This window comes from Ambystoma mexicanum, chromosome 9, assembly GCF_040938575.1.
Source record: "Ambystoma mexicanum isolate Mex_15411 chromosome 9, UKY_AmexF1_1, whole genome shotgun sequence".
NCBI lineage: Eukaryota > Metazoa > Chordata > Amphibia > Caudata > Ambystomatidae > Ambystoma > Ambystoma mexicanum.
In genome coordinates, this window is record NC_090931.1 from 135,527,880 (window position 1) to 135,552,142 (window position 24,263).

Below are 24,263 nucleotides of genomic sequence, written 5' to 3' on the forward strand. Positions count from 1 at the left end.
ACGATAGAGAAGGAAGCCCTTGGTGTTAAGTGGATATTAGAACATTTCAAAAGTCTAATTTGGGGCATCCCAGTGGACATTAGAACAGATCTTAAACCACTTGTCCATGTTTTAAACTCAAAAAATCCTCACATCTCCACGCATAAGAAGATGGACACTGATCATAATGCAATTTAATGTGACCATAAAATACACTCCAGGAAAAAAACAATGTGGTAGCAGATTGTTTTTCTCGCCTACCGTGTGAGGGTGTTGCGGGTGATTGTGAGGACAAAGAAGAATGTATGGAAGAAGAAAACATGGATTGCATTGTGGCTCAAGTAAACCCGAGTTTCTCAAAGGAGGAATGGATTAGAGCCAGAGATTGTGACCCAGAACAGGAAATGTTGAGAAGAGCCATTGAGAGTGGTTGGAAACATACTGATGACAATGTAAAATACTGGGAAAAATTTAAAGATGAGTTGTCTAGTGATAAGATATGTGTATATCGAGGAGAACGTATAATACCTCCGACAAACTTGAGGAAGAGGATTATGGACATTGCCCATGAAGGCGACGTGGGGAGAATGTTGACAAAAAGAAGAGTAAGGACAGCTTATTGGTGGCCTAACATGTGGGGTGAAATGGAATCTCTAGTCAGAGATTGTACTGCATGTGCAGTAAGTGACAAAAGTAAATTGGTAAGGACAACCCCATTGCAGCCGGTGAATATTCCCAGTACGGTATGGACAAAATTAGCTATTGATATAGCTGGACCATATGAAACATTGGAATCACAAAAAATCTTCCTCATAGTGTTGGTGGATTATATGTCCAAGTGGGTGGAATGTGGTATTGTCGAGGACTCTGTGTCGGCTATCAAGGTTATGAAATTTTTGGAAGAAATCTTTAACAGAGAAGGAGAACCACAAGAGTTAGTGTCTGATAATGGAGCTCAATTCATGTCTGTGGAAATTCAAAAGTTTCTGAAGGATAGAGCCATTAAACACAGCACCACGGCCTTATACCATCCAATGGGGAACGGTTTGGTGGAGAGGATGAACCGTTTCATAAAAGGCATTATCCAATTAGCCATTATAAATGGTTTACCATGGAAAGAGACACTCAAGGAGGCTCTCAATACATACAAAGTTACCCCACATTCAATAACTGAAGAAGTTCCATTTACATTGATGAGAGGAAGGATATCTACAAATAGACTTAAGCCTGCTTGGATGATGAACAAAAAGAACACAGAAATAAATTTAGAACACATTGTCATCAGAGTAAAGAAAAAACAAGAAGAGTATAAAAGATACTATGACAAGCAAAAACATGTTCAAGAGAGTCAAATTGAAAAAGGTGATTGGGTAAGAGTGAGAGAGCCAAACCGTGTGATGAAAGGAGAATCAAGATTTCGTCCTCTCCAAAGGGTGATGGAATGCTCAAAGAAATCTGTGATTTTAGAGGATGGCAAGAAATGGTCATGTGATGATGTTGTTTTGGCAAAGGAGAAGGTAGTAATGAGAAGTGAAAGGGAATGGGATGGAGAAACATCTCAAGACAAGACTTTCAAGGAAAAAGTTGATGAAACAAGTGTGAAGTGCAAAGGAAGTACACAGGAAGAGAAAGTACAGGAAAATCTGCATGTAGGGAGGAACGACAATGCTCAGTCAATACCAAGACGCAGGAAAAGAATGTGGAACCGTAAACAAGATTTTGTGTATTATTGAGAACTTGAAAATTGAGAAGTTGGACTGAGGAATTGGACCCAGCTTATATGTTACACTCGTGGTAACATTAAAATATATTGTATCCTTTATAATTTCGCAGAAGTTTAAAGTTAAGATTTGGTTATATATATATATATATATATATATTTATGTATGCACAGCATAGCAGAAATTGTATGTTAAGATTTTCAAAAGTTTCCAAAATGTATTTAAATTTATTTAGAAAGGGAGGTGTGAGGATATGTTAATGTAATTTATGCACACAAGGTTCTGTAACCATGACAACATCTTCGTGTATGGTTCCAGAATGTTGATGAGACCATACACGAAGATGTTAAAGAAAAGAAGTTGGTCTCCTCGGGGGCCTCTCCAAATAAACTGAAGATCTCGTTTGATAATCGAGATAAGCGTGGTGTGGTTTTTATCACATGAATACATAACACCGGGACAATCTTTTTAAATTCCTTTCTTGCAAAATAGCTTTTTGTGACATTTTACAGCCATTAACTGATAAGGAACTGTTTATGCTAAAATATTTATTTTGGTCAGTGCTGGAGTTCAACACAGAGGGCAAGAGTCTGCATCGTACTCCTTTTTTAAAGCACAAAACGAAAACGGTCTTTAGATGCAGTTTATTAAACTGCTTATATTTATTATGAAAAGATAAAAATAAATAGATGCAATATTATTTTTCTACAACACATTAGAAGCTGCATTTTAGTTGTTTTTCTGTAATGCAAACAGATTCTGCGTTGATGATATGTATTAGCAATCGCACGATCTACTGCATTGCATTTACCCAAAAATGGTTCTTTTAAACTTCATTTTAGCAGCCAGTGCTGCAGCCAGAACTTGTGCTGGGAACTTTCAGACGTCTTACCGCAGCCCCCTTTTTTCAAGTATTTGCCTGGATCTTGAGCTCTTGAGACTCCAACTAGTTACTTGATAGGGGAGGACTGCTTAGGTCCATGGCCTGCCTTAAAGGGGCATGGCATTTTAAAGCACTGTCTCACTTTACTTGGTACAGTTTTTGCTTTGCTTCATTGAATTGTTTTTTTTACCGTTTTGCAGTGTAAAGTGTTGTGTAATTTCACTTTGCGATTGCAAACAGTGCGTGCTTATAAATCTGAGACTTGTGCGTGTGCTTAGGCCGCCATCTAGTGCTTGGTCTGTAGTAGAACATCTTTTCGAATTTGAAAAGGGCATCGAAAAGGGTGTTCCTCACACCCTATTCACTAGACTAAATGTACAGGCACCCAAGGTCCCTCGTCAACATCCTTTGAGTTGTTTTTGCACCATTGAGTTGGATGCGCATTGCGGAGTAAACATTTTTTTGCGCATTTTACGCTATCAATAGTTGCAGAAAATCTAGGCCTAAAAACTTTGCATCTGCAACATGGAGCAAAGCAGAGGAGCTGGCGCGAGTAGACTACTTATACTCAAACGCCACATCGAAAGACGAACAGTGAGAGTGGAGGGAAAGGGGTGGGAATCAGAAGTCATACACGTGGCACATTCGCTGAATATCTCTTTCACCTTTATGGGTAAAACGTAAGCTCACTCGTACTCCTTGGCTTCCATGGAGAATACACCCTGGCATTTTTGCCCGAGTTGTAATTTTAAATTCCCTTCTAAGAACTTGCACAGGCGGTGGAGCAGTTCTTTTCCAGAGGGCCTCAACAAAGTTCGGGGTAGTGTCCGAGGCGTAGACAGGGTAGGGCCCGAGTGGGCAAGGCCCACCTAAAATCTATACATGCCCACTCAGCCCTGCTCTGTGGGCATTTACAGATGTTAATGTCACTGCGGTGGGCCCAACTACATTAGCTTCAGGCCCCTCTTGTTAGACAATCCTGGCTACGCCCCTGTGTAGTGTGCCAGATTTTCAAGCCCAAAACCAAGCGCACCGAACAAAGTGCTGGGCACCATATGCCATGCAACACATACAGTCCCAGGGCAAGTCCACCGCTACTGTGTCACAGAGTCCAGCATCTGGCTTGAAAGCAAAACTGTAGCTTCTTATCGGAAAACAATGATGTTCCTCGCAGCCGGCCCCCGGCTCCATAGGGCACTCGTCAAGTCGTGCTGTGGAGAAAACAGGTATAATAAAGCTGAAAACAAGAGAACCTCAACCGAGGCAGAGCGTCAAAGGCCTCGACACCCACGGCCAAAACAAATCTATACTATTCGACATGAACACTGAAACACAAATTGGAGCAAAGTAGCTCCAGGTCGAGCTCGGAACACTCTACGTCCACACATTAAAACATTGGCGGGCACTGAACAAAAGATGTCTAACCTAACCGACACATCTAAGCTACACAGACCCTCACAAGATCAATACCATAAAGTGGTCTCGATGTGGTTATGGAGAAATCCACTGGCAATAGATATGACGCTAAAACCCATACACACAGGCGCCAACACGTGACTAGCCAAGAAAAAGGCACCCAACTCAATGCGTAAAAGAAAGACACACCAACCCTGGTGTCGAGCTGAAACGCTGCCAAGGACAAGACAAAAGCAGGACAAATGCCCTGATCAAGCACACATGCAGGGAAGGGGAGTTTGAAACATGCATCACGCTGCACACCTATAGCCTTCTGTTTGAACAAAAAACACTTATTTTGGCAATCAAACAGAAAATAGTAGATTTATATGACTCGGATGAACAATGGGAAGTGGGAGACAATATGGCTAACTACCAAGATGTTAATGCCGAAATGTCAACATCTACCCCCAGACAAAGCCAGCAGCCTCCGAACAAACACCTCCACGCTCAAAGGAGTGGGCGATGCAGGAGTTAAGGGAAACCATGTCAAAGACAGTATCTTTTATGTAAGAGACAATAACCAAGACAAATGTCCAAATAGATATTCACCAAAATTATTTCCCTAACCTGTACGTTTTTGAGGACACTGCGATACTCATCAGAAATGCCAACACATTGACCCTGAGGGCTATATAGGGTCGCCAATGTACTGCACTTAGAATATTTGTGAAGGCTACCACTGTATTGCACTTAGTAGAATTGTGAAGGCTAGCCTATATATTGCTCTCAGGGAATTACTGAATGTAAAAAAGATATTGCAGGTGACCTCAGAGTTCTGTGATCTTGTTCATTTCCTCACGGAACTCCTCAGTGTTTTGCAAACATCATAAGGTACGTTAGGGGGTACTTTAACTGACATGTTATCATGTATAATAAATGATGTGTATACAAGTAACATTCCTGCCATAAACCACACATACAATGAGATATGGAAATCGACTAGTGGTTGTCACTTTAAGGAAATGGCTTTGTTTTGCACTGAGCCTGTTTCTTGGACATGCAATACTGTGCAAGCAAGAGGACCCCAGACTCTGAGGATAGCTCAGCGACAGACTCGGGAGGATAGCTCAGCGACAGACTCAGGAGGATAGCTCAGCGGCAACATGCTCGCCCTGGAAGCAAGACGACACGGAGCAACACAGGTTTGATCCCCGGGGCAACGCTCAGAAAACTCTGGTATTAAATTATACGTTATAAATAATCTGTCATAGCATATGGGAGAGGAGGCCTCCTTGTACTGATGGAAGCGGTGCATTGAAGAAACAATGGTCGGCTCAGAAGGCAGGGATTTCAGAGGTGTACATGGCTGCCCCTCCAAGCAACTGGTGCATTCACTGCTTTGTCTGCTGCTGCTCAACGAAATAGAGAGACGTTGGGCCTCATTATAAGTTAGCCGTTCTGGTAACAATGGCACCGGTAAGCTTGCCGGTACCGGTGTTACCGGACCGGAAAACTACAAGCTCTGCTCGCGGGTGCCTTACCGCCCGCCAGGTCTGACATGGCGGGCGTACTGGCACCCGCGAGCAGAGCATGTCGGATGCACCGGCACCATTCACGAATGGTGCCGGTGCATCCGACCTCCCCATTCCCATTGTGCCCTATGGAATGGGGAGCATTTCATTCCGCCGCCGGAAAATGGGCAATTACCAGTCCGGCAGGGCCATAATGACCAGATAATTGCCCATTCACGGGCGCCGGAAAAAAATACCAGCAGCAGCGGTGCTGGTTTTACCGGCACTGCTACCGCCGGTCTCATTGCCTTCCACTTGGGATGCGGGTTCAGCCCCCAACATAACATTGAATTCATCCTAATGAGGTTTCCTTCCATTCCACTTTGTGGGGCATCGGGCAAGGAATGAATAACTCTATCCCCCCTGCACCCGAATCCCATGCCCTCCACCCCCTTCCCTGGTCATCACCACTGCATTAAACCACGTCACATAAACTCCACCAAAGTCATTCAGGAACTACCGCTGGTTCAAGATGGCGGTGCACTGCTGCTAGTCTGTTGTGCGCGGAAGTAAATGTTAAGTCTTGAGATGTGTCCAAACTTGACATGTAACACATCTACATATATTTTTAAACCACTTTTTCAATTGTGGACGGGTTTATTGGCCCTTTCAGGTGATTATCACAGGTGAGAGAAGAAGGAATAGGCTGAGTGGGGAAGGGGTGAGTTGATATTGCTTTGCTTACTTAAATGATACATTTTTAGAAATCCGAAGTGTTGTGATCTGAACACCCTGATAACTATCTTGAGTGAGTGTTACGTGTTTTTGCACAAGTATCTACATTTCCTTTCATGGAGTGCTGTTGCCATCTACTGGTTCCCAGTATTATTTCAGTCGCCTAATTGCTCTTTTTCGTGTGGGTTTAAAGCCATGTTTGATGGTAAATCTTTTTCAGAAACTGAATAACAGAATTTCAGTGTTCCCAAAAGACACTGAGTGAAGGCAAACGAAATAGCCTTTCTAAATTCGGTAAGCTTTCAGCTTGCACTTGTTTGCATTTTTCAGCGGCATAAGCCTAAAATGGCGCTTTTAACGGACAAGGAAACTTTTGGGAATTCACATACACCTTTGCCTGCCCATTTGATATTTCATTAACCTACAAAACCCTCAAAGGGTTAGGGCACAAGTCCTAATTAACATATGGAATGCTCAACATCACCGGAGGGACGTCACGTGACACGAAGTCAAAGCCAAACAATGTATTTATTTTATTTATTTGCATTTTTAAAGCACTCACACAGCCCGGGGACATCGAGGCGCTGTTACAGGAATATGTCAGGAATATGTCTTAGTTGCGTATTAATAGCGCACTTTATACCCAGAGGTTTCTAAGCGCGGACCCGGGGATCAAACCTGTGTTGCTTCATGTTGTCTTGTTTCCAAGGTGAGCGCGTTGCAATGGAACCCCTCTTTGATTAAATGGGCGTGTACGCGACCCCATGCGATCCCTTCACTTGAATGTCATAGCAAATGTTTTTCATCTGCCAGCAGGAATCAGGCTGCCAAGTAACAGTTGAAGAGGAAATACTGAATTCCAATAAACCTAGGAATGTTGGCAAACTACTGCCATCACTGGGAATGCCAAGCTTACTGTGAATGTCAAACTGGAGACTCACTCGGAATGTTATACTAGGCGTTAATGGGGATGCCACGCTTACTATGACTACCAATTGGGAGCTTACTGGTAATGACAACCTGGAAGCGACTGGGAATGCAAAGATTTCTGTGAATGCCAAGGAGAGAGCTTACTTGGACTGTTAAACTGTGAGTTGTGACTAGGGTGGCCAACTTTTTGATATCCTTTTGCGAGACACTTGCCCACAAGACGGCGATGACGTCACAGCGTCATTCACGTTTGGCCCGCCCCATTTGTAATTTAAATTTGTTAATGGCTCTTAACACCTGGCTAAATTGCAATGCAATTGGTTTGTCCTTGGGAGGTGATGGTCACGTTTTTCAACTGCAAACATAACCACCAGGACCCCAGCAACAAAGCATTAGCATTAGAATGAAGACAGGTGTCAGAGTGTTACAGCTCGACCTGCAGCCTCAAAAGGAGCCGTGGCCGCGGAGCCACTCAGAGAAAGAAAGCAGCAGGTGGCAGCGCCGTGGTGTGTAGACGGCCACTTCAGTTTGCAGAGTGGCTGTGCTGGAGGCAGGTTGTCTTGACTTGCTGTCTCCCGAGAGTCACTCTCCAGGGAACAAAGCAAGTCGGGACAACTTGCGTCCTGCACAGCCACTCTGCAAACTGCAGGACAAAGTCCCCAATTACAGGACAATCCCGCAAAATACAGGACAGTTGGCCACCCTAGTTGTGACAAGGCCCCATATAATAAGGTGGGGGGTGGAACTGGGGTGTCCCCGGGAGAGGTGGGGGGGGGGGCAGGTGCTACTCCCATCTTCAGGATGTAGGTTACAGGAGGGTTCCCATAGGCTCCCCACTCCTAGCGCTCATGGGAGGCTCACAGGAAATGTAATCAAAGAGTGGGGGGCGGTTGCTCTCAGCAGAATGCCAAGGAGAACGGACTAGGTGGCCCATGGTGGATAAAGTCATCAGCTGCAACTGCCCCGCTCTGGTGAAAAATCGGAACTAATTGGAAACCCCTTTGTTGAGGCCAGGCCTTCAAACTCCGGCGTTGTACATCCTAGCGCCCTCCCGTTCTCAGAGTCTCCTTGCCAGACTAACTCAAGGTTGTGGGCCAAATACTGCTAGTGACCACCTTGGTAAGTAAATGAACCCCTTTCAGCAGCTGCCTAACTCTGGAAAAACAAAGTATCTATCAGGTACAGACAGAGCTTTGTGCTTGCCACGCGGATCACAGGAGGCTTTCCTGCCGTGGCTTCCCCCGAGGACTGCCAGGATCAACCGCTGGTTTGAGTAACGGCACGACTTGCAGGCCCTGCTCTTGCACGTGGCCATCCGTGAACCTTTGGGGGTCTGTGAAACCTTCTCCACTCCGATCCTTATTTGGGGAAAGACATCATGAGCATTTAAGAATCTGCAGAATTTGGGTCTATACCAAATTTTAGTAAAAACGTCTTTTTGAAAGATCGTCCCACTCGGTCGAATGCTTGTTTGGCATCAAAAGGAGGGCAAAGGAGAATCTATCATGGTGAGCTACATGAAAACCATATATTACCATTATCTTGGGTTTGCCACCCCAAGAGTAAATCTTGTGTGAGCTGGATGCATCATTTATCACACCACAAATAGTATGGCAGATAGGTGAAACAATTGTGCCCTTGATGATAGAACCAGGAATTTTGGCACACTTTTAAACCACACGCTTAGGAACATATTTGGCTATTAGGCCATCTCAGATTTTTCCAGTAACAAAGTTTGCAGTCCTTTTTAAGACATGGCGACTGGTTGTCATTTAGGTATCTTAACTTTTGTAGATGTTCATTGTTAAATCGTTTACTTGGTTACTTGTGGTCATGTGGTACCTACTGTACACTTTAGAGGTATACATAAAGCTTAATAGTAAATAATAATGTTTTCCCCGCATAATTTATAGCAGAATATATAAATTCATTGATTTAGTCTAGGGAAGAAAAACAAAGCCATTAACAAGTATTGTTTGACGTCTATCTAATGCAAATATAGTGTCTTACATTACTGATTTTTTATGTTATTGTTCATTGGTGAATGGCTATTGATACTATTCCTGAAACAGATGATTGGTAATAAGCACCCACCCCCTTATTTCAATCAGTACAAAGCATGCCACAAATACAAACAGCAGTGCACTGCAGGGCAACCTTAGACTTGCAATATAGTGTGCAGCCTTTCTTGCAACCACATTGTAACAGTTCCCTGTGAGTTTGTGTAGCCTCTAGTGGGGCTGTGCAGGATATTTCCATCCATCTTCAGCCTTCTTCTTCCTCCGCCAATCACTTGGCGATGGATGCTGTGGTGTTGCGACCATAGTTTGGGCGCAGCAGTAACCAGCCTGGTAGACAGCTCTTTTGTATCCTGAATGAGCACATTTTGAGTGGGAGGTATACTGTCAATTGCTCTACCTTTCTGAGAAAATAGGTGTTTTCTTGCCTCGTTAATATGATTGTCGCTGCTAGTATGGTCATATAGCAAAACTACAAATCTCTCCAATGGCTTCAGCATTTCCTCTACTACCTGCTGACTAGGCTTGTATAGGAAGTGATTGCATGTGATTGGTGGGGACGTTAGAATGATTTTGAACGTCCTATGGCAGTATGAAGGGCATTAGTGAGCTTCTTAATTAGCTTTAAGAGGAAGAGATAATTAAAAATGTTCGATTGCGTGAGCAACCAAGCGTGATTCCTGACAGTGACTACATATGGGCTCCATTTGGGAGACTGGGGTTATTTTGAATTTCTTGCAAAACCGAGTTATTCCATCAGGGCCGAGAGTCTAGGAGGGAATTGATAACTGTAGAAATGTCCTCACAAGACATGTTTATTTCTGGGCTGTCCCTGATATCGTCTGCAAATCTAGGAAGGGCCATCGCCTTAAAGACGGAAGAGTGCCCCCCACCCTGAATCAGAAGCCTGTCCAGCAAAAAGGGAGGAGAAGTGCCCCTAGATGTTTTTCCCAGTTCCCCACTATGGCAAATTCCTCTTTCGTGCTCGAGGGCAGTCATTATGTTGCGTGAGTGGACGGCTGTTACCGTATGTTAGTGCCCTACTCACCTTATTGGAATTGTAAGTTGTTTTTTTGTTGGATCTCTATTTTTTTTTTTAAAAGGTTTCATTCTGTGAGTGGGTCAGTGGGACGTACCAGGAGTCAAACCTTTCTGGCTACAAGTTATGATAGAGGCCTGACTTAAAAAAAATGTTGTTTCATATAAAAGATTAAGCGACTCATGCTTGGCACCTGCGACTCTTAAAGCAGACAACGATCAAACCTTCCAACAAAGGACCACATTGTTCAATAACCAAGATCCAACTAATTAGTGTCACCAATAGAGGATTAGTGAAAACTTTGATAATAAACTGGCTAGAGCGTTAAGCAACACGGGCCTTGAGAAAGTGGATCCGTGCGACGCGTGCGCCCGATTGCTGCTTACTGCGACTTGCACGACTATTTCACCTGTAGTACAAAAGGTGTACATAAACAAGATATCATGTTCATTTTACTCCAAGAGTGATTAGAGTGATTTATATTTGTATAACCCAATATTCTTGTTGTAGACATAACTATACAAACATATTCAAATAGTTACAAAAAAGGTAGCGGGCGCCCCTCTATAGAAAGAACATGGCACGATAACCTGTTCTGTATTTTTTTCGCACTTTGAGATTCCGCAGCCATCACTTTTTGCTCACTGTACCTTTCACAAAGGAGGAATAACCATCTGCATATCTGTGTTTGTCCCACCCACAAGGGTAGTCCAGCATCACAATGCCAGGCAAACCTCATCTGAACAAGAGTACCAACAGCAACCCCAGACATGTGTTTCAGCCTAACCGGGCCTCATCAGTGAGGTGGAGCTGTGCCTCTCTGACCACAGCGAGCAAGGTGTCCACGTCTGGGTTCCCCCAGGTAACTCAGGGTGACCAAATGCCATTTCTGGATAATCACATAGTTACCTGATCATTATCTGCCATGGAAATTAGAATAGCAAATGGAAAGTTGGCTGTGGAGAAAGGTATCGTCTCTAATTTCAGATGCTAGAAAGAACACTTTCTAAACCTATTTCTGCAGCCAAAGTGCACACACTTTGTTCCTAAGTCTAAATCATTGGAGTAGCGCATATCAAGGGTTAATGTCCATGATAGTGGTCGCTTTATGAACTGGTGTTAGGTTTGTGTGGAGTATCTTCACGTCCCAACGTATCTTACTTCTGGTTTAGGTGAACTCATAATGAGTGTCACCAAACATGTGTAACCTCCATTGCCTTTTCTCGTAACCAGCACCAACCAATGAGATGCATTCAAGTGGCAAGGCTCCTCCATTGGATTGGTGGAGAAGAATGACAGTGCCAGGGACCCCCACACTCCAGCTGCCATCTTATTGCAATTGGTTATCTATAACACGCTTAATACCCAGAGGTTTCTAGGCACGGACCCGGGTATTGAACCTGTGTTGCTCCGCGCCATCTTGCTTCCAAGGCGAGCACGTTGCTCCTGAGCTATCCTCCTGAACCTAAAGAGCAGACACTAGTTGCTCCACGGTCACCCACCATAGTTTGAAGCAGGGGCAAACATCATTAAGTAAATGACTAATTCACTTTTCTGAGTTGTAAAACAGCATGAATATTTTAGTTGCTGATATATAATGTTTAATGCCGTGCCCTGTTATCTATTTCAGCTGCTCCAATTTAACTTAATTTCAATGCCTACTAAGATGTCACAATACAACTGCATAGAGCTCACAGCAGAGTAGTGTGTATATCACCAACACCTCTCGAAAGCCGCAGTTGGAAACGAAGGCATGATTTAAATTTTTCTAAACCCTGACATGCACAACTCCAGTTAACCACTGACATCCCTGCCTTCTTTAAAGACAGCTAAGCTGGGTCACAAAATAAACCCTGCATTTTAGATCAACTAGGTTATTTATTTGAGTGGTACATGCTTGTAGATGAACACAAAAGGCTTTGCCTTTTGTAGGACTTAAAATGTGCATAATAAAATGTACTTTCTGCATGTCTGTGGTAAACAATGACTACAAGCAGATAACTATCACACTGCTTGTTTTGCTGCGTGCCTCTAAGTCTTCAAAGCACGTTTATAAACCATAGGGCATTTATAACACTCACCTTACTGTCCCGTCCTAACCGGAAAAATAAAACTGTAATCATTCTCATCGATAATGTTTTTTGATAAGGTTCTGCACATTGGTCACTTGGGCTTGCATGTTTTTCACGACATTTCTGTAACGCAGTAGTGTTTTTCATGTTTAACATTAATACATATTTGAACGATTGAGACCTGAGAAGTACCAACATGGACGTAAAAAAGTTCAAAGCCTGGCTTCACTATTGAACTAAAGTGTGTGATCCTGGGCAAACTGTTCTACCTCACTGTGATTTGTCTGCCACAATAGGAGGGCCCTAAAAGTTAATCATTTTCATAGTTTTCACTATGAAAAATAAACAGTGATCATAGTTAAATAGACTTTAGTGTGGCTCACAGTGACTATACATAATGCATCACAACACGATGTGTCTATTTACTTATGGAAATATCCTACGTTGTAACTTGCAATGCTGCCCCTGAGAATCAAAGATTGCCCTCACTTTCTGTGATGTCAATCGCTACGCAAATTAGGGTCCCCCACACGGCTTTTATCACACAGGGCCTCACACGTCCTCGAACCGGTGCTGCGGACGAGCCCATAGTGTGTGACGTAAATACTGTGTAAGTCATGACTAGATATCATATACCAATGCAGAAATGCCCGCAGGTGATGTATCCATATGTATTTTTTGTAGCGAATTGAACAGGTTTGATATGGCCTTGACAAGTTACTGCCTAAGTAAACCTGAGACATTTATTTAATCAGGAAAAAAACAGTGTTGTTTTATCTGACTTGTGTGATCAAGTGACAAGGCCGCAGTCTGCAGGTCTATCTCAAAGGGTGGAGTGTTTGGTGGAACTAAGGCCAGGCTCGGACTGGCCTATATGGCAATAGGGCAATGCCTGAACCAAAAACGCAAAATGCTGAAGTGGGCCCGTTTTTATTTGTCAAAGTGGGTCACTTTTATGGCCAATGTGGGCCAGTTTGATGAGTTACTTCACCATACGGCTAGTAGTTTTGACAAGTGTTGCTGAAGAAATATTCTTTAAAATGCACAATTTGCATCGCATTTTGTCAAAAAAACTCGCCCGTGGGAACTATTCAAACAGTCTGTCACCAAAGGAAACGAATTTCCATTTGCAACCGTGGGCCACTTTTGCATTGGTGCCAAAAGACAATTTTATGCCCCAGTCCGACCCTGACTAAGGCCGTCGTTGAAGAGGCTCGATGGAGAAGGCTATATGCTGCATTCTTTCCCTTGAATTAATGCAGTACTTCACCATGATATCATGTGTGCCAAGTGCACCTTACTAAGCATTAGCAAGGCCAATAGCTTTGGCTTTTGGGTAAGCATGGGATCCGCATTTTCCGGGCGCTGTCACAATGGTACCTGGTGATAAGATGCCAACAGCTGGCAAATGGCACAAGTACATTGCCATGTTATGGCAGTGCCTGCCAAATGTCTATCTAATCCGTATGCATAGCTAAAACTGTTGGCTTTGCCAATGCTTGCTTTAACAGTAATTCAGTGCCAGGAACAGATGCAAACATACACATACTGCTTATAAATCAAGTGGCTGAAATCTCATTTGATTAAGACAGTTTTATTACATCAGGAGCTGGTTTACTTGGCGAACAGCTGTAATTAAGCCACTACCTTTCAGAAGGCAGCTCAGAAAGCACAGAGACACAGCTCAACGAGACCCCAGGGGTTGTGTTTGGGTGGGGTGGGGCAGACAGAGGGAGGGAATGGTCATGGGGACTAGCATGGCCATGGGCAGTCAATGTGTGGGCAAAGAAAACAAACAACACTCACAGGCTGTGTGCCCCTCCTTTCACCTCATTTCTCACCTATCGTCACTTCCCACCTAATAGCCAAAACGAATAAAGCCAATGAGGTTCCTGGAACATCATGGCTTTGTAGAGATTGCAGTTAGGAATTTCCAGGGCTTTAAGTGGGCGGGGTCTATCCGTGACAGAGCCCTGGCAGTCTCAGTAAATTGTCTCTGCGATGGGATGCTGCCAGGGCTCCCTAACGTCCCATAGTAGCTGCATCTGACGAGGCTGCTACAAGACCAGGCATTCTTTTCACTGCCTGAAGCCTCTTGCGAATATGGGTGACCTCATATCGGCCCAATCCGATTTCTCGCGTATGCGCAAGAGCTTCAGGCTTCAGAGGAAAATGCCTTAGCTGAAGCAGTGCTGACTGTTGAGTAGGGAGGGTGCTGAACCCCACCAGGCATCCCTTTAATTAAAAGGATGCAGTGTTCATCACTCTTTCCCAGAGACGGTGAATAATAGCTGAATCTCTAGTTAAAGAGATGCCTGTAGGGGGGGTCGGTGCCACATTTAATTAACAAAAGGAGAGGTGGGAAGTGCCCCTTACCACAGCCGAATGCCACCCTGTTAGGCCAGGCCCCTTCAGATCTCACACCTTGTCAGAGCTCCCCTTTGATTTCGCATCCTAATTAAAACACTGAATTCTTAACATGTGGACACTGAGGTGGTCCAATATGGTGTCTGAAGACTGAGGGGAAGGAGGCACGTATATCGGGGCTGAACAGGAGGATGCCGTGGTTACCGTTTAAGACCATCCCCGAGTTTGTCAAACACTTGGGGCCCGATTCATGGAATGTTTTACACTGTTGAAAAGTGGCTTTGCACTGCCGACGCCAATACTGATTCATGGAACTGTGCAGAGTGTATTTTGGCAGTGCAAAGTCAGCGCATAGTCATTTTGTACTGCAAAAATGACTATGCACTGCAAACATACACTTTGCATAGCGAGTCAGGGTTTGTGTCGGCAGTGCAAAGTCACTTTGAACCGTGCAACACATTCCATGAATCGGGCCCTTAGCCTTTGCTGAGCAAAGGAAAGCCTGGCACGGTTCGTGTCTGTAAGCTGGCGCACTGGTCCTACCCTGCTCTGAAAGCAGAAGGACGCAAGCGCGTTCCCAGCCAGGGGAGAGCTGGCTGCAATAGATGCAGAGCTTGCAGCATTTTCCACGTGCACATTCTGGCTCACGTGTGAAGGAAGGACAGACTTTTTTCTCATTCCGAAGGAAACTGTCTTGCTAAATGTCGATCTTTCGGGGGAGAACGCTTGGCTCGCTTGCTGAGACTGCAGGCCCCTAGAGAGCCAGCAGCTCCCTTTATGTCTGATGAAAATTATCAGCATTCTGCAAAAACCAATCCAAGGAGGGGGCGGTGCAGTCACTGTGTGCCAGATCCCTTTTCCAATTATGTCTGAGTCACTGTGCCTGAGCAACAGTGTGTGCACGAGGGCGCGCGCCGATGCCTCCTGGATGCAGGACATTTCTGGCTCAGGCACCTGTTTTTCGGATATGCAGTTGTGCAAGGGGCACACAGTGATTGCCCAGGCTGTAACACGTCCCTAGACATCAAACTCCAGTGCTTCACCAGGACCATTGGGTCACACCTCCACAAGCTGTGCTGCAGCCCCACCACAAGGCAAGGCTGCCACCAATCACACCCCAATAAGGAGGCACCACATCCACACAACCACAACTCATCTAAACGACACTTTTTAGACTAAACCACTCAGCCCAGTAAAGTACACCTCAGTAGACAGCTACACCAGGACCATTGAGTCCTGGGTCCACCTCCAATAGGTTCACACCTTCACACGCTGTACTGCAGCTCCACCACAAGACAAAGCTGCCACCAGACCAAATGCCACTCCCACGACCACACCACGACAAGGGCGCACTTCTTCCACAAAACCACACCTCTCCTAAACCACACTTCTTACACTAAACCACACTCAGTCCAGTAAAGTACACCTCAGTAGACAGCTACACCAGGACCATTGGGTCCCACCTTTACTAGATTTACACCCCCACAAGCTCTACTACAGCTCCACCACAAGACAAAGCTGCCACCAGATCAAATCCCACTCCCGTGACCACACCTCGACATATATGCACCTCATCCACACAACCACACCTCACCTTAACAACACTTCTTGCACTAAACCACACCCAGCCCAGTAAAGTACACTTCAGTAGACAGCTACACCAGGACCATTAGGTCCCACCTCCACTAGGTGTACACCTTCACAAGCTGTACTGCAGCTCCTCCACAAGGCAAATCTGCCACCAGACCAAATACCACCCCCCTGACCACACCACGATAAGGGCACACCTCTTCCACAGAACCACACCTCACCTAAACCACACTTCTTACACTAAACCACACTCAGCCCAGTAAAGTACACCTCAGTAGACAGCTACACCAGGACCATTAGGTCCCACCTCCACTAGGTGTACACCTTCACACGCTGTACCGCAGCTCCACCACAAGACAAAGCTACCACCAGACCAAATACCACTGCCCCGACCACACCCCGATAAGGAGGCACATCATCCCCACAACCACACCTCACCTAAACAACACTTCTTACACTAAACCACACTCAGTCCAGTAAAGTACACCTCAGTAGACAGCTACACCAGGACCATTAGGTCCCACCTCCACTAGGTGTACACCTTCACACGCTGTACCGCAGCTCCCCCACAAGGCAAAGCTGTCACCAATCACACCCCAATAAGGACCAAATCACCACACCTCATCTAAACCACACTTCTTACACTAAACCACACTTAATCCAGTAAAGTACACCTCAGTAGACAGCTACACCAGGACCATTAGGTCCCACCTCCACTAGGTGTACACCTTCACACACTGTACCACAGCTCCACCACAAATCTACCACCAGACCAAATACCACTGCCCCGACCACACCCCGATAAGGAGGCACATCATCCCCACAACCACACCTCACCTAAACAACACTTCTTACACTAAACCACACTCAGTCCAGTAAAGTACACCTCAGTAGACAGCTACACCAGAACCATTAGGTCCCACCTCCACTAGGTTTACACCTTCACAAGCTGTACTGCAGCTCCACCACAAGACAAAGCTGCCACCAGACCAAATACCACCCCCCTGACCACATCTAGATAAGGGCACACCTCTTCCACAGAACCAAACCTCACCTAAACCACACCCAGCCCAGTAAAGTACACCTCAGTAGACAGCTACACCAGGACCATTGGGTCCCACCTCCACTAGGTGTACACCTTCACACGCTGTACCGCAGCTCCACCACAAGACAAAGCTACCACCAGACCAAATACCACTGCCCCGACCACACTGCTCCGATAAGGAGGCACCTCATCCCCACAACCACACCTCACCTAAACAACACTTCTTACACTAAACCACACTCAGTCCAGTAAAGTACACCTCAGTAGACAGCTACACCAGGACCATTAGGCCACCAGGTTTACAGCTGCGGATGCAGGCAAACAACTTAGACACGTTGGTGCGGAAAAGAAAACTAAAATAAAACATCCCATTGTAATGTGTTCTCATAAGTGCTACATTAAGCATAAATCACAACAAGCCCCATTATGTCCAAGAGATGCTGGGCAAGAGCTGTTTTTTTCATTCTGCATTTTTAATGGTGAAATGAAGGACCCAGGATGCTAAATACAAACCAAGACTGGACTAGCATCAACTGGGCATGTCGGCCTTCATGAAATCTCCCCCCAAAACTCCAACATGCTGAGGAAAGTGAAATGAGGGCCCGCAGTTAACATATCTCAGACGGACCTTTCTCTGCACCAGAAGTCCATGCTGTCCCGCTGCACTTTAGCACTTTGCATTTCCTAAAGGTATATGTCCTCAGGCTGTCCCATCCAGCTATTCAGATACATGTCATACTTGGGGTGGGGTAGAGGTGGCTGAGAGAGTAGAGAGAGGGAAAGTGAAAGAGAGTGAACCTGAGAGTGACCGAGAGTGAGAGCGAAAGCGAGAGAGGGAGAGAGAGAGAGAAAATGAGGGCCTGCAGTTTTCATATCTCAGGCATCCCTTTCTCTGAATCAGAAGTCCATGCCGCAACGCTGCCCTTTAGCACTTTGCATTTGGTAAAGACATGAGACTTCAGGCTGTGCCATTCTGCCATCTAGATGCATGTTACACTTGGGGTGGCTGGGAGTGTAGAGAGAGAGAGGAAAGAGAGAGAGAGAGGGAGAGAGATAGAAAATAAGGACTTGCAGTTTTCATATCTCAGGCAGCCCTTTCTCTGAACCAAAGGTTCCTGCTTCCCATGAACTTTAGCACTTTGCATTTGGTATAGAGATGGGTCTTCAGGCTGTCCCATCCTCCCATCTGTTAATTCCCAAGTACTTGTTATACGTGGGGACAATGAGAGAGAGAGAGAGAGAGAGAGAGAGAGAGAGAGAGAGAGAGAGAGAGAGAGAGACTCACTCTCTCTTTGCAGAGGCCAGTTATGGTAACGTGGGGGAGGGCCACAAGTTATTTTACCTGGTCAGACCTTTTTCATACGCTGATATTACTTCTAATTCTTTGTTATGACTTTCATGCCTTGCAGTGTAGCATGATGTGCTATATGTACCATTGAGATTGTTTGCTCACCCCACCAACCTGCACATCTCAGTCTCTGCTCCCTGAATTAGCACGGTCAAATTGTATTTTCAAAAACACAATAGGCACACCAAATAAGCCACCTGGAAATTGAACACCCCTGCCAACTTACATCAAACACCAGAACCCTACACCTCTACAAACAACTTACATACCAGAACTAACATATCAAAGCCCTGGCAATGCCATTTGAATACTAGCACCACATGTACACAAGGCTCCCCTTTGGATGCAAATGCCTCTGTGCTCTAGACACAGAGCACATAGAATCTCACCTCTACATAGAGCTCCAGGCATTTCTAGCCTGCATGCATCAATACTACAGAACATCAGGGCTTTAAGTGGGCCAGGGCTAGCCTGGCGAGCATTAGCGCCACACCTTCTCTTCCTTAATGGTGGCACCGACCCTCTCCAGGCACCCCTTTACCTAAGAGCTGCAGCAGGGATCATCACACGGGATGCCTTGCAGGGGTCGGTAGCACTTGCCTAGGCTGCCTGCCACCCATTAGTCCATGTCCCCTTTGAAGAAACGCCCACTAGACAAACCCCCCTCGATTTCGGGTGCCAGTTAAAGCTCTGCCCTATATGCACATAACAGTGGAGTGATGTATGAACACCAGTGCCCAATTATATCATGCCATACCCTAACTGTGACATGGAAAAGCAAACTCCACTTTTAACCACCCACAACTCATGGCTGCGTACCTACCAGAAAGCTGGTTTCTTGCCATCGACCCACGAGTACAGACTCTGGCAGTCCGTCGTGTTCTCAGGCTCCTCCTCCCGCCTGCGGAGGCCGAGCCAGAAGTCCCCATCTGAAGCTGCGAGGTTCTGGATGAGCTTTTCGATCAGTCTCTGCTCCGCCTCCGATTCGATGCTGAGGAGATGCCCGGCGTCCCGCCGGCAGGCCTGCTGGGCTTCCTCGAAGTTCACTCGGCGCGACGCGTCGTGGAAGTAAACAATTTTGTAGCACGGCCGCTGAGTCCCAAGTCTGCAGACAGTCTGCCCTGGAAAGAAAACAGACAGCACGTTCTTGCCAAATGCTAATTGGGCAGACAGAACACTGGGAAGAGACTGGAGTTAGGCACTTGTTTACAAATTCAATATGTGATTCTACGATTCCACAAAACAAATAGGAACAAAAATCCACTTACCACCAACTTCATTGGCTATTTTAGAAGTTATCCTTATTTTCTTGTATTTTATTTTTAAATATCCAGAATTTTTCCTCGAATGACCTCCTCAGCGATGGCCCACTTGTATCTACCACAGGAAGGATTATACCAGATTCTTGAAAATGAACACCCCCTGGGGCATTTCCTATCAGGGAATTGATCCCACAGTCAAGGGTGACTCTGTGCGCAGGGAACTGTCAAAGGAGTATGCGGGTATTATGGGGGTGCACACTGTGGGTAAGGATAAGATTCTCCAGGAATGATCAGAGTGTCAAGGGGAGATCAGTGGACTTCAGAAGCCTGGGGGAGGACGAATTTTGCCTGGTAGTTACCATGGATGAATTTGTCAGTGTAAGGGCGTACCTCTTCCTGCACGCAGACAGCTCCCCCCTCATGCAATTTCAGTTTAAGAAAGTAATGGCGTCGACGCTGGAGAGATCAGGGTGCTCCTCAAGCCATTCATTACATGCCACACTGATTTCGCATAGGTGCGGCCACAACGGCGCACATGGAAGGGCTAGGTGATGAGGAAATAAGGAGTATAGGCAGATATATACTGTACGACATGGGGGGGGCGGTGAATGGGACCAGTTTGTGATCAGTATGTATGGGAGGGTGGCTTGAGCGGAGGGGTTGGTTTGGAAAGGGGGCTAGGCAAAGGGTCCGAAGAGGAAGGAGGGGCTGTCCATTAAGTATGGCCTACGTCCCTCATCGGGAGTAACACGTGTTCATTTCTTCACAGATTACACTTTGCTAGGGGTCGTCGGCCATGTGTTAATTGCAAAACCAGCGGCAGGAGCAAGAAAGGAAAGACAGGACGGCAATTTGGGTTTCTCGCAGACACAAATATTGTGGATCGCAAAGGGGGGCTGTTATGGGAAAGATTGTGGGGGGTCTTGAAAATGAGTATGCAGCGCCATAAGCCCCCAGATGTGCTTGTAATACAGTTGGGGGGACACGGCTTGGTAACCCTGGGGAGAAGGGAGCTTCTCAGCAGAATGTAGGGAACATCGACACAGATGGGCAATTGCTCCAGGGCGCAGAGCTACTATGGTCCAAAATAATACCCAGGCAATCATGGCGGGGGGCGTGCTCCCATGAAGGGATACAGGAGTCTAGGAGGAAAGTGAACTTAAAAAGCGGTGGGCATGGGTTGGGTCACGCACCCTCCGATCACATTGAAAAGGCCAGCTTTTGGGTGGGATCGGGTACACCTGTCAAACGTTGGATTGGCCATAATGATCATGGAATTAAGGGATACCTTGGAGGGAGTGGGTTGTAGGTAAAGGGGCTTGGCCATAGGAGCGCAAGTGTGGGCTGTCAAAACACTATGCAGGGCGACCACGCCGTACATGACCGCAATCAGCGGGCGCCACCCTCCACGTGCACGCCCACCATGCCCCATACCATGCGTGCCACTGTGTCTGGAAAAACTAGGAAGCAGACGTTTGCACATGACACACATTAGCAAAGAGTCCCACAATAGAAAGGTTACAATTGCGCCAGAGTTTGTAACCACCTGCACAAGGAACTCCACCCCCCCACCCCCTTCTGCTGCACTATGGTGGAAAAAGGTGGAACAATTTTGGTCTCATATAAAGTGTCATGAAGTTTGGGAACCAAAATGTTGTTGCACCAGCCAGTAATTGTGGTGTGATGCTGATATTGTGTACGTTTAGCCACGAGGTCCAGCAAAAGTTAGTCAAGGAAAAGTGCCCCAAAGTCAAATTTGACTTTCCTTTGTTGCACTTCTACATTGTTCCACGCACAAGCACGTGATCATGTTTCCACACAAAGTCCCTAGTTCCTCCTACCCTGCTGCATCATCTTGCACATCCCTTGGGCCCCACTCTGTTTGTTGCCCCGGCGCTTGTCCAGAAGAAAAGGGAATGACAGGGTTTAACTAAGGCAATGTGAGGTTTCCCGGGACTCACTCTGCCTCACAGTTGACTCCTCAAACGGCCATAGCACCTTGCATACAAGGGGAACCAGGTGCCACTGGTTTGCTGACAGAGCCGTCAGGGGTGTTGCTAGGTCTGGCAAAGATTTGGGGCTACACCAATGCTGGGACCGTTGGGACTCGGGGCTACCTAGTCTTTTGGTTGTAGCCCCTGATATTCTATCTGGGGCTACAACCAAAAGACCAGGCGCTATAGCCCCCTAAGCCTCCCCCCCGCCTCCCCTTGCAACGCCTCTGAGAGCCGTGCAGCCACATGTTCGTGTACACGACGGTGCATGTCTGGGGAGTGGTCTAATGTGTTTTATATAAGTTTTGACGGAAGTGGCCGAAGTTTGCTCAAAACCTACGCGCACACTGCAGCCTGTCAGCAAGGGTGAGGTCATCTAGAAACCATGTGACAACAAGGTTGATCACGTGCACAACACATGGAATGTGGGTCAGGGCTGCCACGGCATTGCTGCCACTGTCTGCTGTGATGTAGCCAACTTTATAAAGTGTGAACCAAGTCAGTCAGTGACTGTCGCGTCCAGTGTGGAGTGAATATCTGATACCGTGTGCGTCGTCCTCTCTAAACTGTGCAAGAAGCGTGTTTCTTCTCAGTGTTGTGTGCTGCAAGACACATTGCAGCTTGTTGTGTGTGCAGGGTGTGGCTTGAAAAAAAGGACACCAAGTGAGCAGTTAGAACCATGTAGTCGGTGCTCTGGGCACTGGTTCATTTGTGCGTGGTGAGGTGCACCTGTTCACCAAGGGAACACATCTCCGCAGCCACGCGACAAGCTCAGTGGCTGCCTGTCCACAAACGTGTCCTCTTCCAAACACTTGCCCTTACGCACAAGTGCATCCATCACACAGCCCCGCCCTACCTCTCCATGAGAGTCAACATATCCCCCCTCCTCCACACCTACAAGAACACCCTACACCAACATGCTGATTGTACATAGAGTCAAGCGTGCCAAAGGGGGTGGTGTCAGCTTCCCCTTCATCGCTGCCAGATAATGGGACCGCCCCCCCCACTAGCCCTCAGATCGCAACACTCACACACTGAATTTTGCAAAGCTATCAAAACAAAGCTATTCTCCTAAACCACCCACCGAAGCCAGCAGTGTCCTTATTGCATGTCATGTGTACACGGATAATAACTTTATGTAACCTCCTCTGCTGTGATATGCCATACCCTATGTAACCTCTATGTAGCCATACCACCCTTATCTAACGCATCACCATGTACCCTATTATCTATACTTAACTGTAACTGTAACTACTTCCACCTCAGTTCTGTGACTGAAGTCCACACCTAAAAGTGACGGCTCGGATTCCAACACCCAAGTGCTGGTATTCCATTAGTAGGCTGAAGACAGGAAAATGCCAGCAGACCCACAGCAATCACCTTCATTGATGGAGCCTGGAGTGGGTGAGCGATGGGGGGTTTGTAGTCATAGGGGGTTTGCTTTGCCATCGCCTTGGGAAGCATCAGCTGATGTGTGGTCCCTCCACTTTCTTGCATTGCACGGGTGGCAGCCTGTATTGCCCGCTCTTGCAATAGAAACACGCCATTGCTGTTACCTTGGTTCTATACTGACTTGTGGGGGGTTTGACGTGGGCTTTTTGCCTTGATGAACCCAGATGGGGCCCATCAGAGCATCCAGACAGACATCTCCAGTTAAAATAAGAGAGAGAGAGAGAGAGAGAAAGAAAAAAAAGAAAAAAAGAAAAGCAGGGATCTTATGTGGCAGAAGGGAACAATACGTGCCGCCAACCAACACTGACACACACGGCGAGGGGGCCACTCCTGCAGGGGGATACGCTAATGTTGGAATTGTCGTGACTGGGGGCTAGCTGGTCTTTTGGTTGTAGCCCCGGATGGAATCTCAGGAGCTACAACCAAAAGACCAGGGGCTATAGCCCCCTTAACCCCCTCCCGCTCCCCCCCCCCCCCCGCCTAGAAACGCCTCTACACTCCGGCACAGCTTCCCGATCCAGACTTGTGCAAACCAGGCGTGGAGCAGTTCCCGGATCTGGACTTAATATACATGTATACGCTTACCTGGGAATTATCTGCAGCACGGCTTACTAACATGAATGGGAATGTTGTCCAAAATGGGGTGCCATTCATCTGGTGCAGCGGGCCCGCGGGGGGGAAATGGGGAGGGGTTTAGCACCCTTTTAATGTATTCTGGAGTCTAACACCTCCCAGGCGCAGAAGAAAGGGGGCGAGATTGGCCCATGGAAGAGGAACAATGGGAAAAGGAGGCAGAGGATAAAGCTGGGGACATGAAGCAGGAGGGTGTGGGTTGTTTGGGTGAGATCAGAGGAGGAGGAGGTGCAGAGCAAGAGAGCAGAAGGAGGAATGACAGTGGACAGGAGTGTGGAGGCAATTG

At 46.5% G+C, this 24,263-nt stretch overlaps 1 protein-coding gene across 2 annotated transcripts in view; it reads right to left on the reverse strand.

The window, feature by feature from the left end:
• Nucleotides 1-24,263, reverse strand: part of LAYN (layilin) — a 141,103-nt gene that overhangs the window by 71,876 nt on the left and 44,964 nt on the right. For both annotated transcript variants that reach the window (XM_069614309.1, XM_069614310.1), the window contains one exon: nt 19,460-19,757. In XM_069614309.1, coding sequence (XP_069470410.1) covers nt 19,460-19,757 — 298 coding nt within the window. The remainder of the gene's footprint in view (nt 1-19,459; nt 19,758-24,263) is intronic.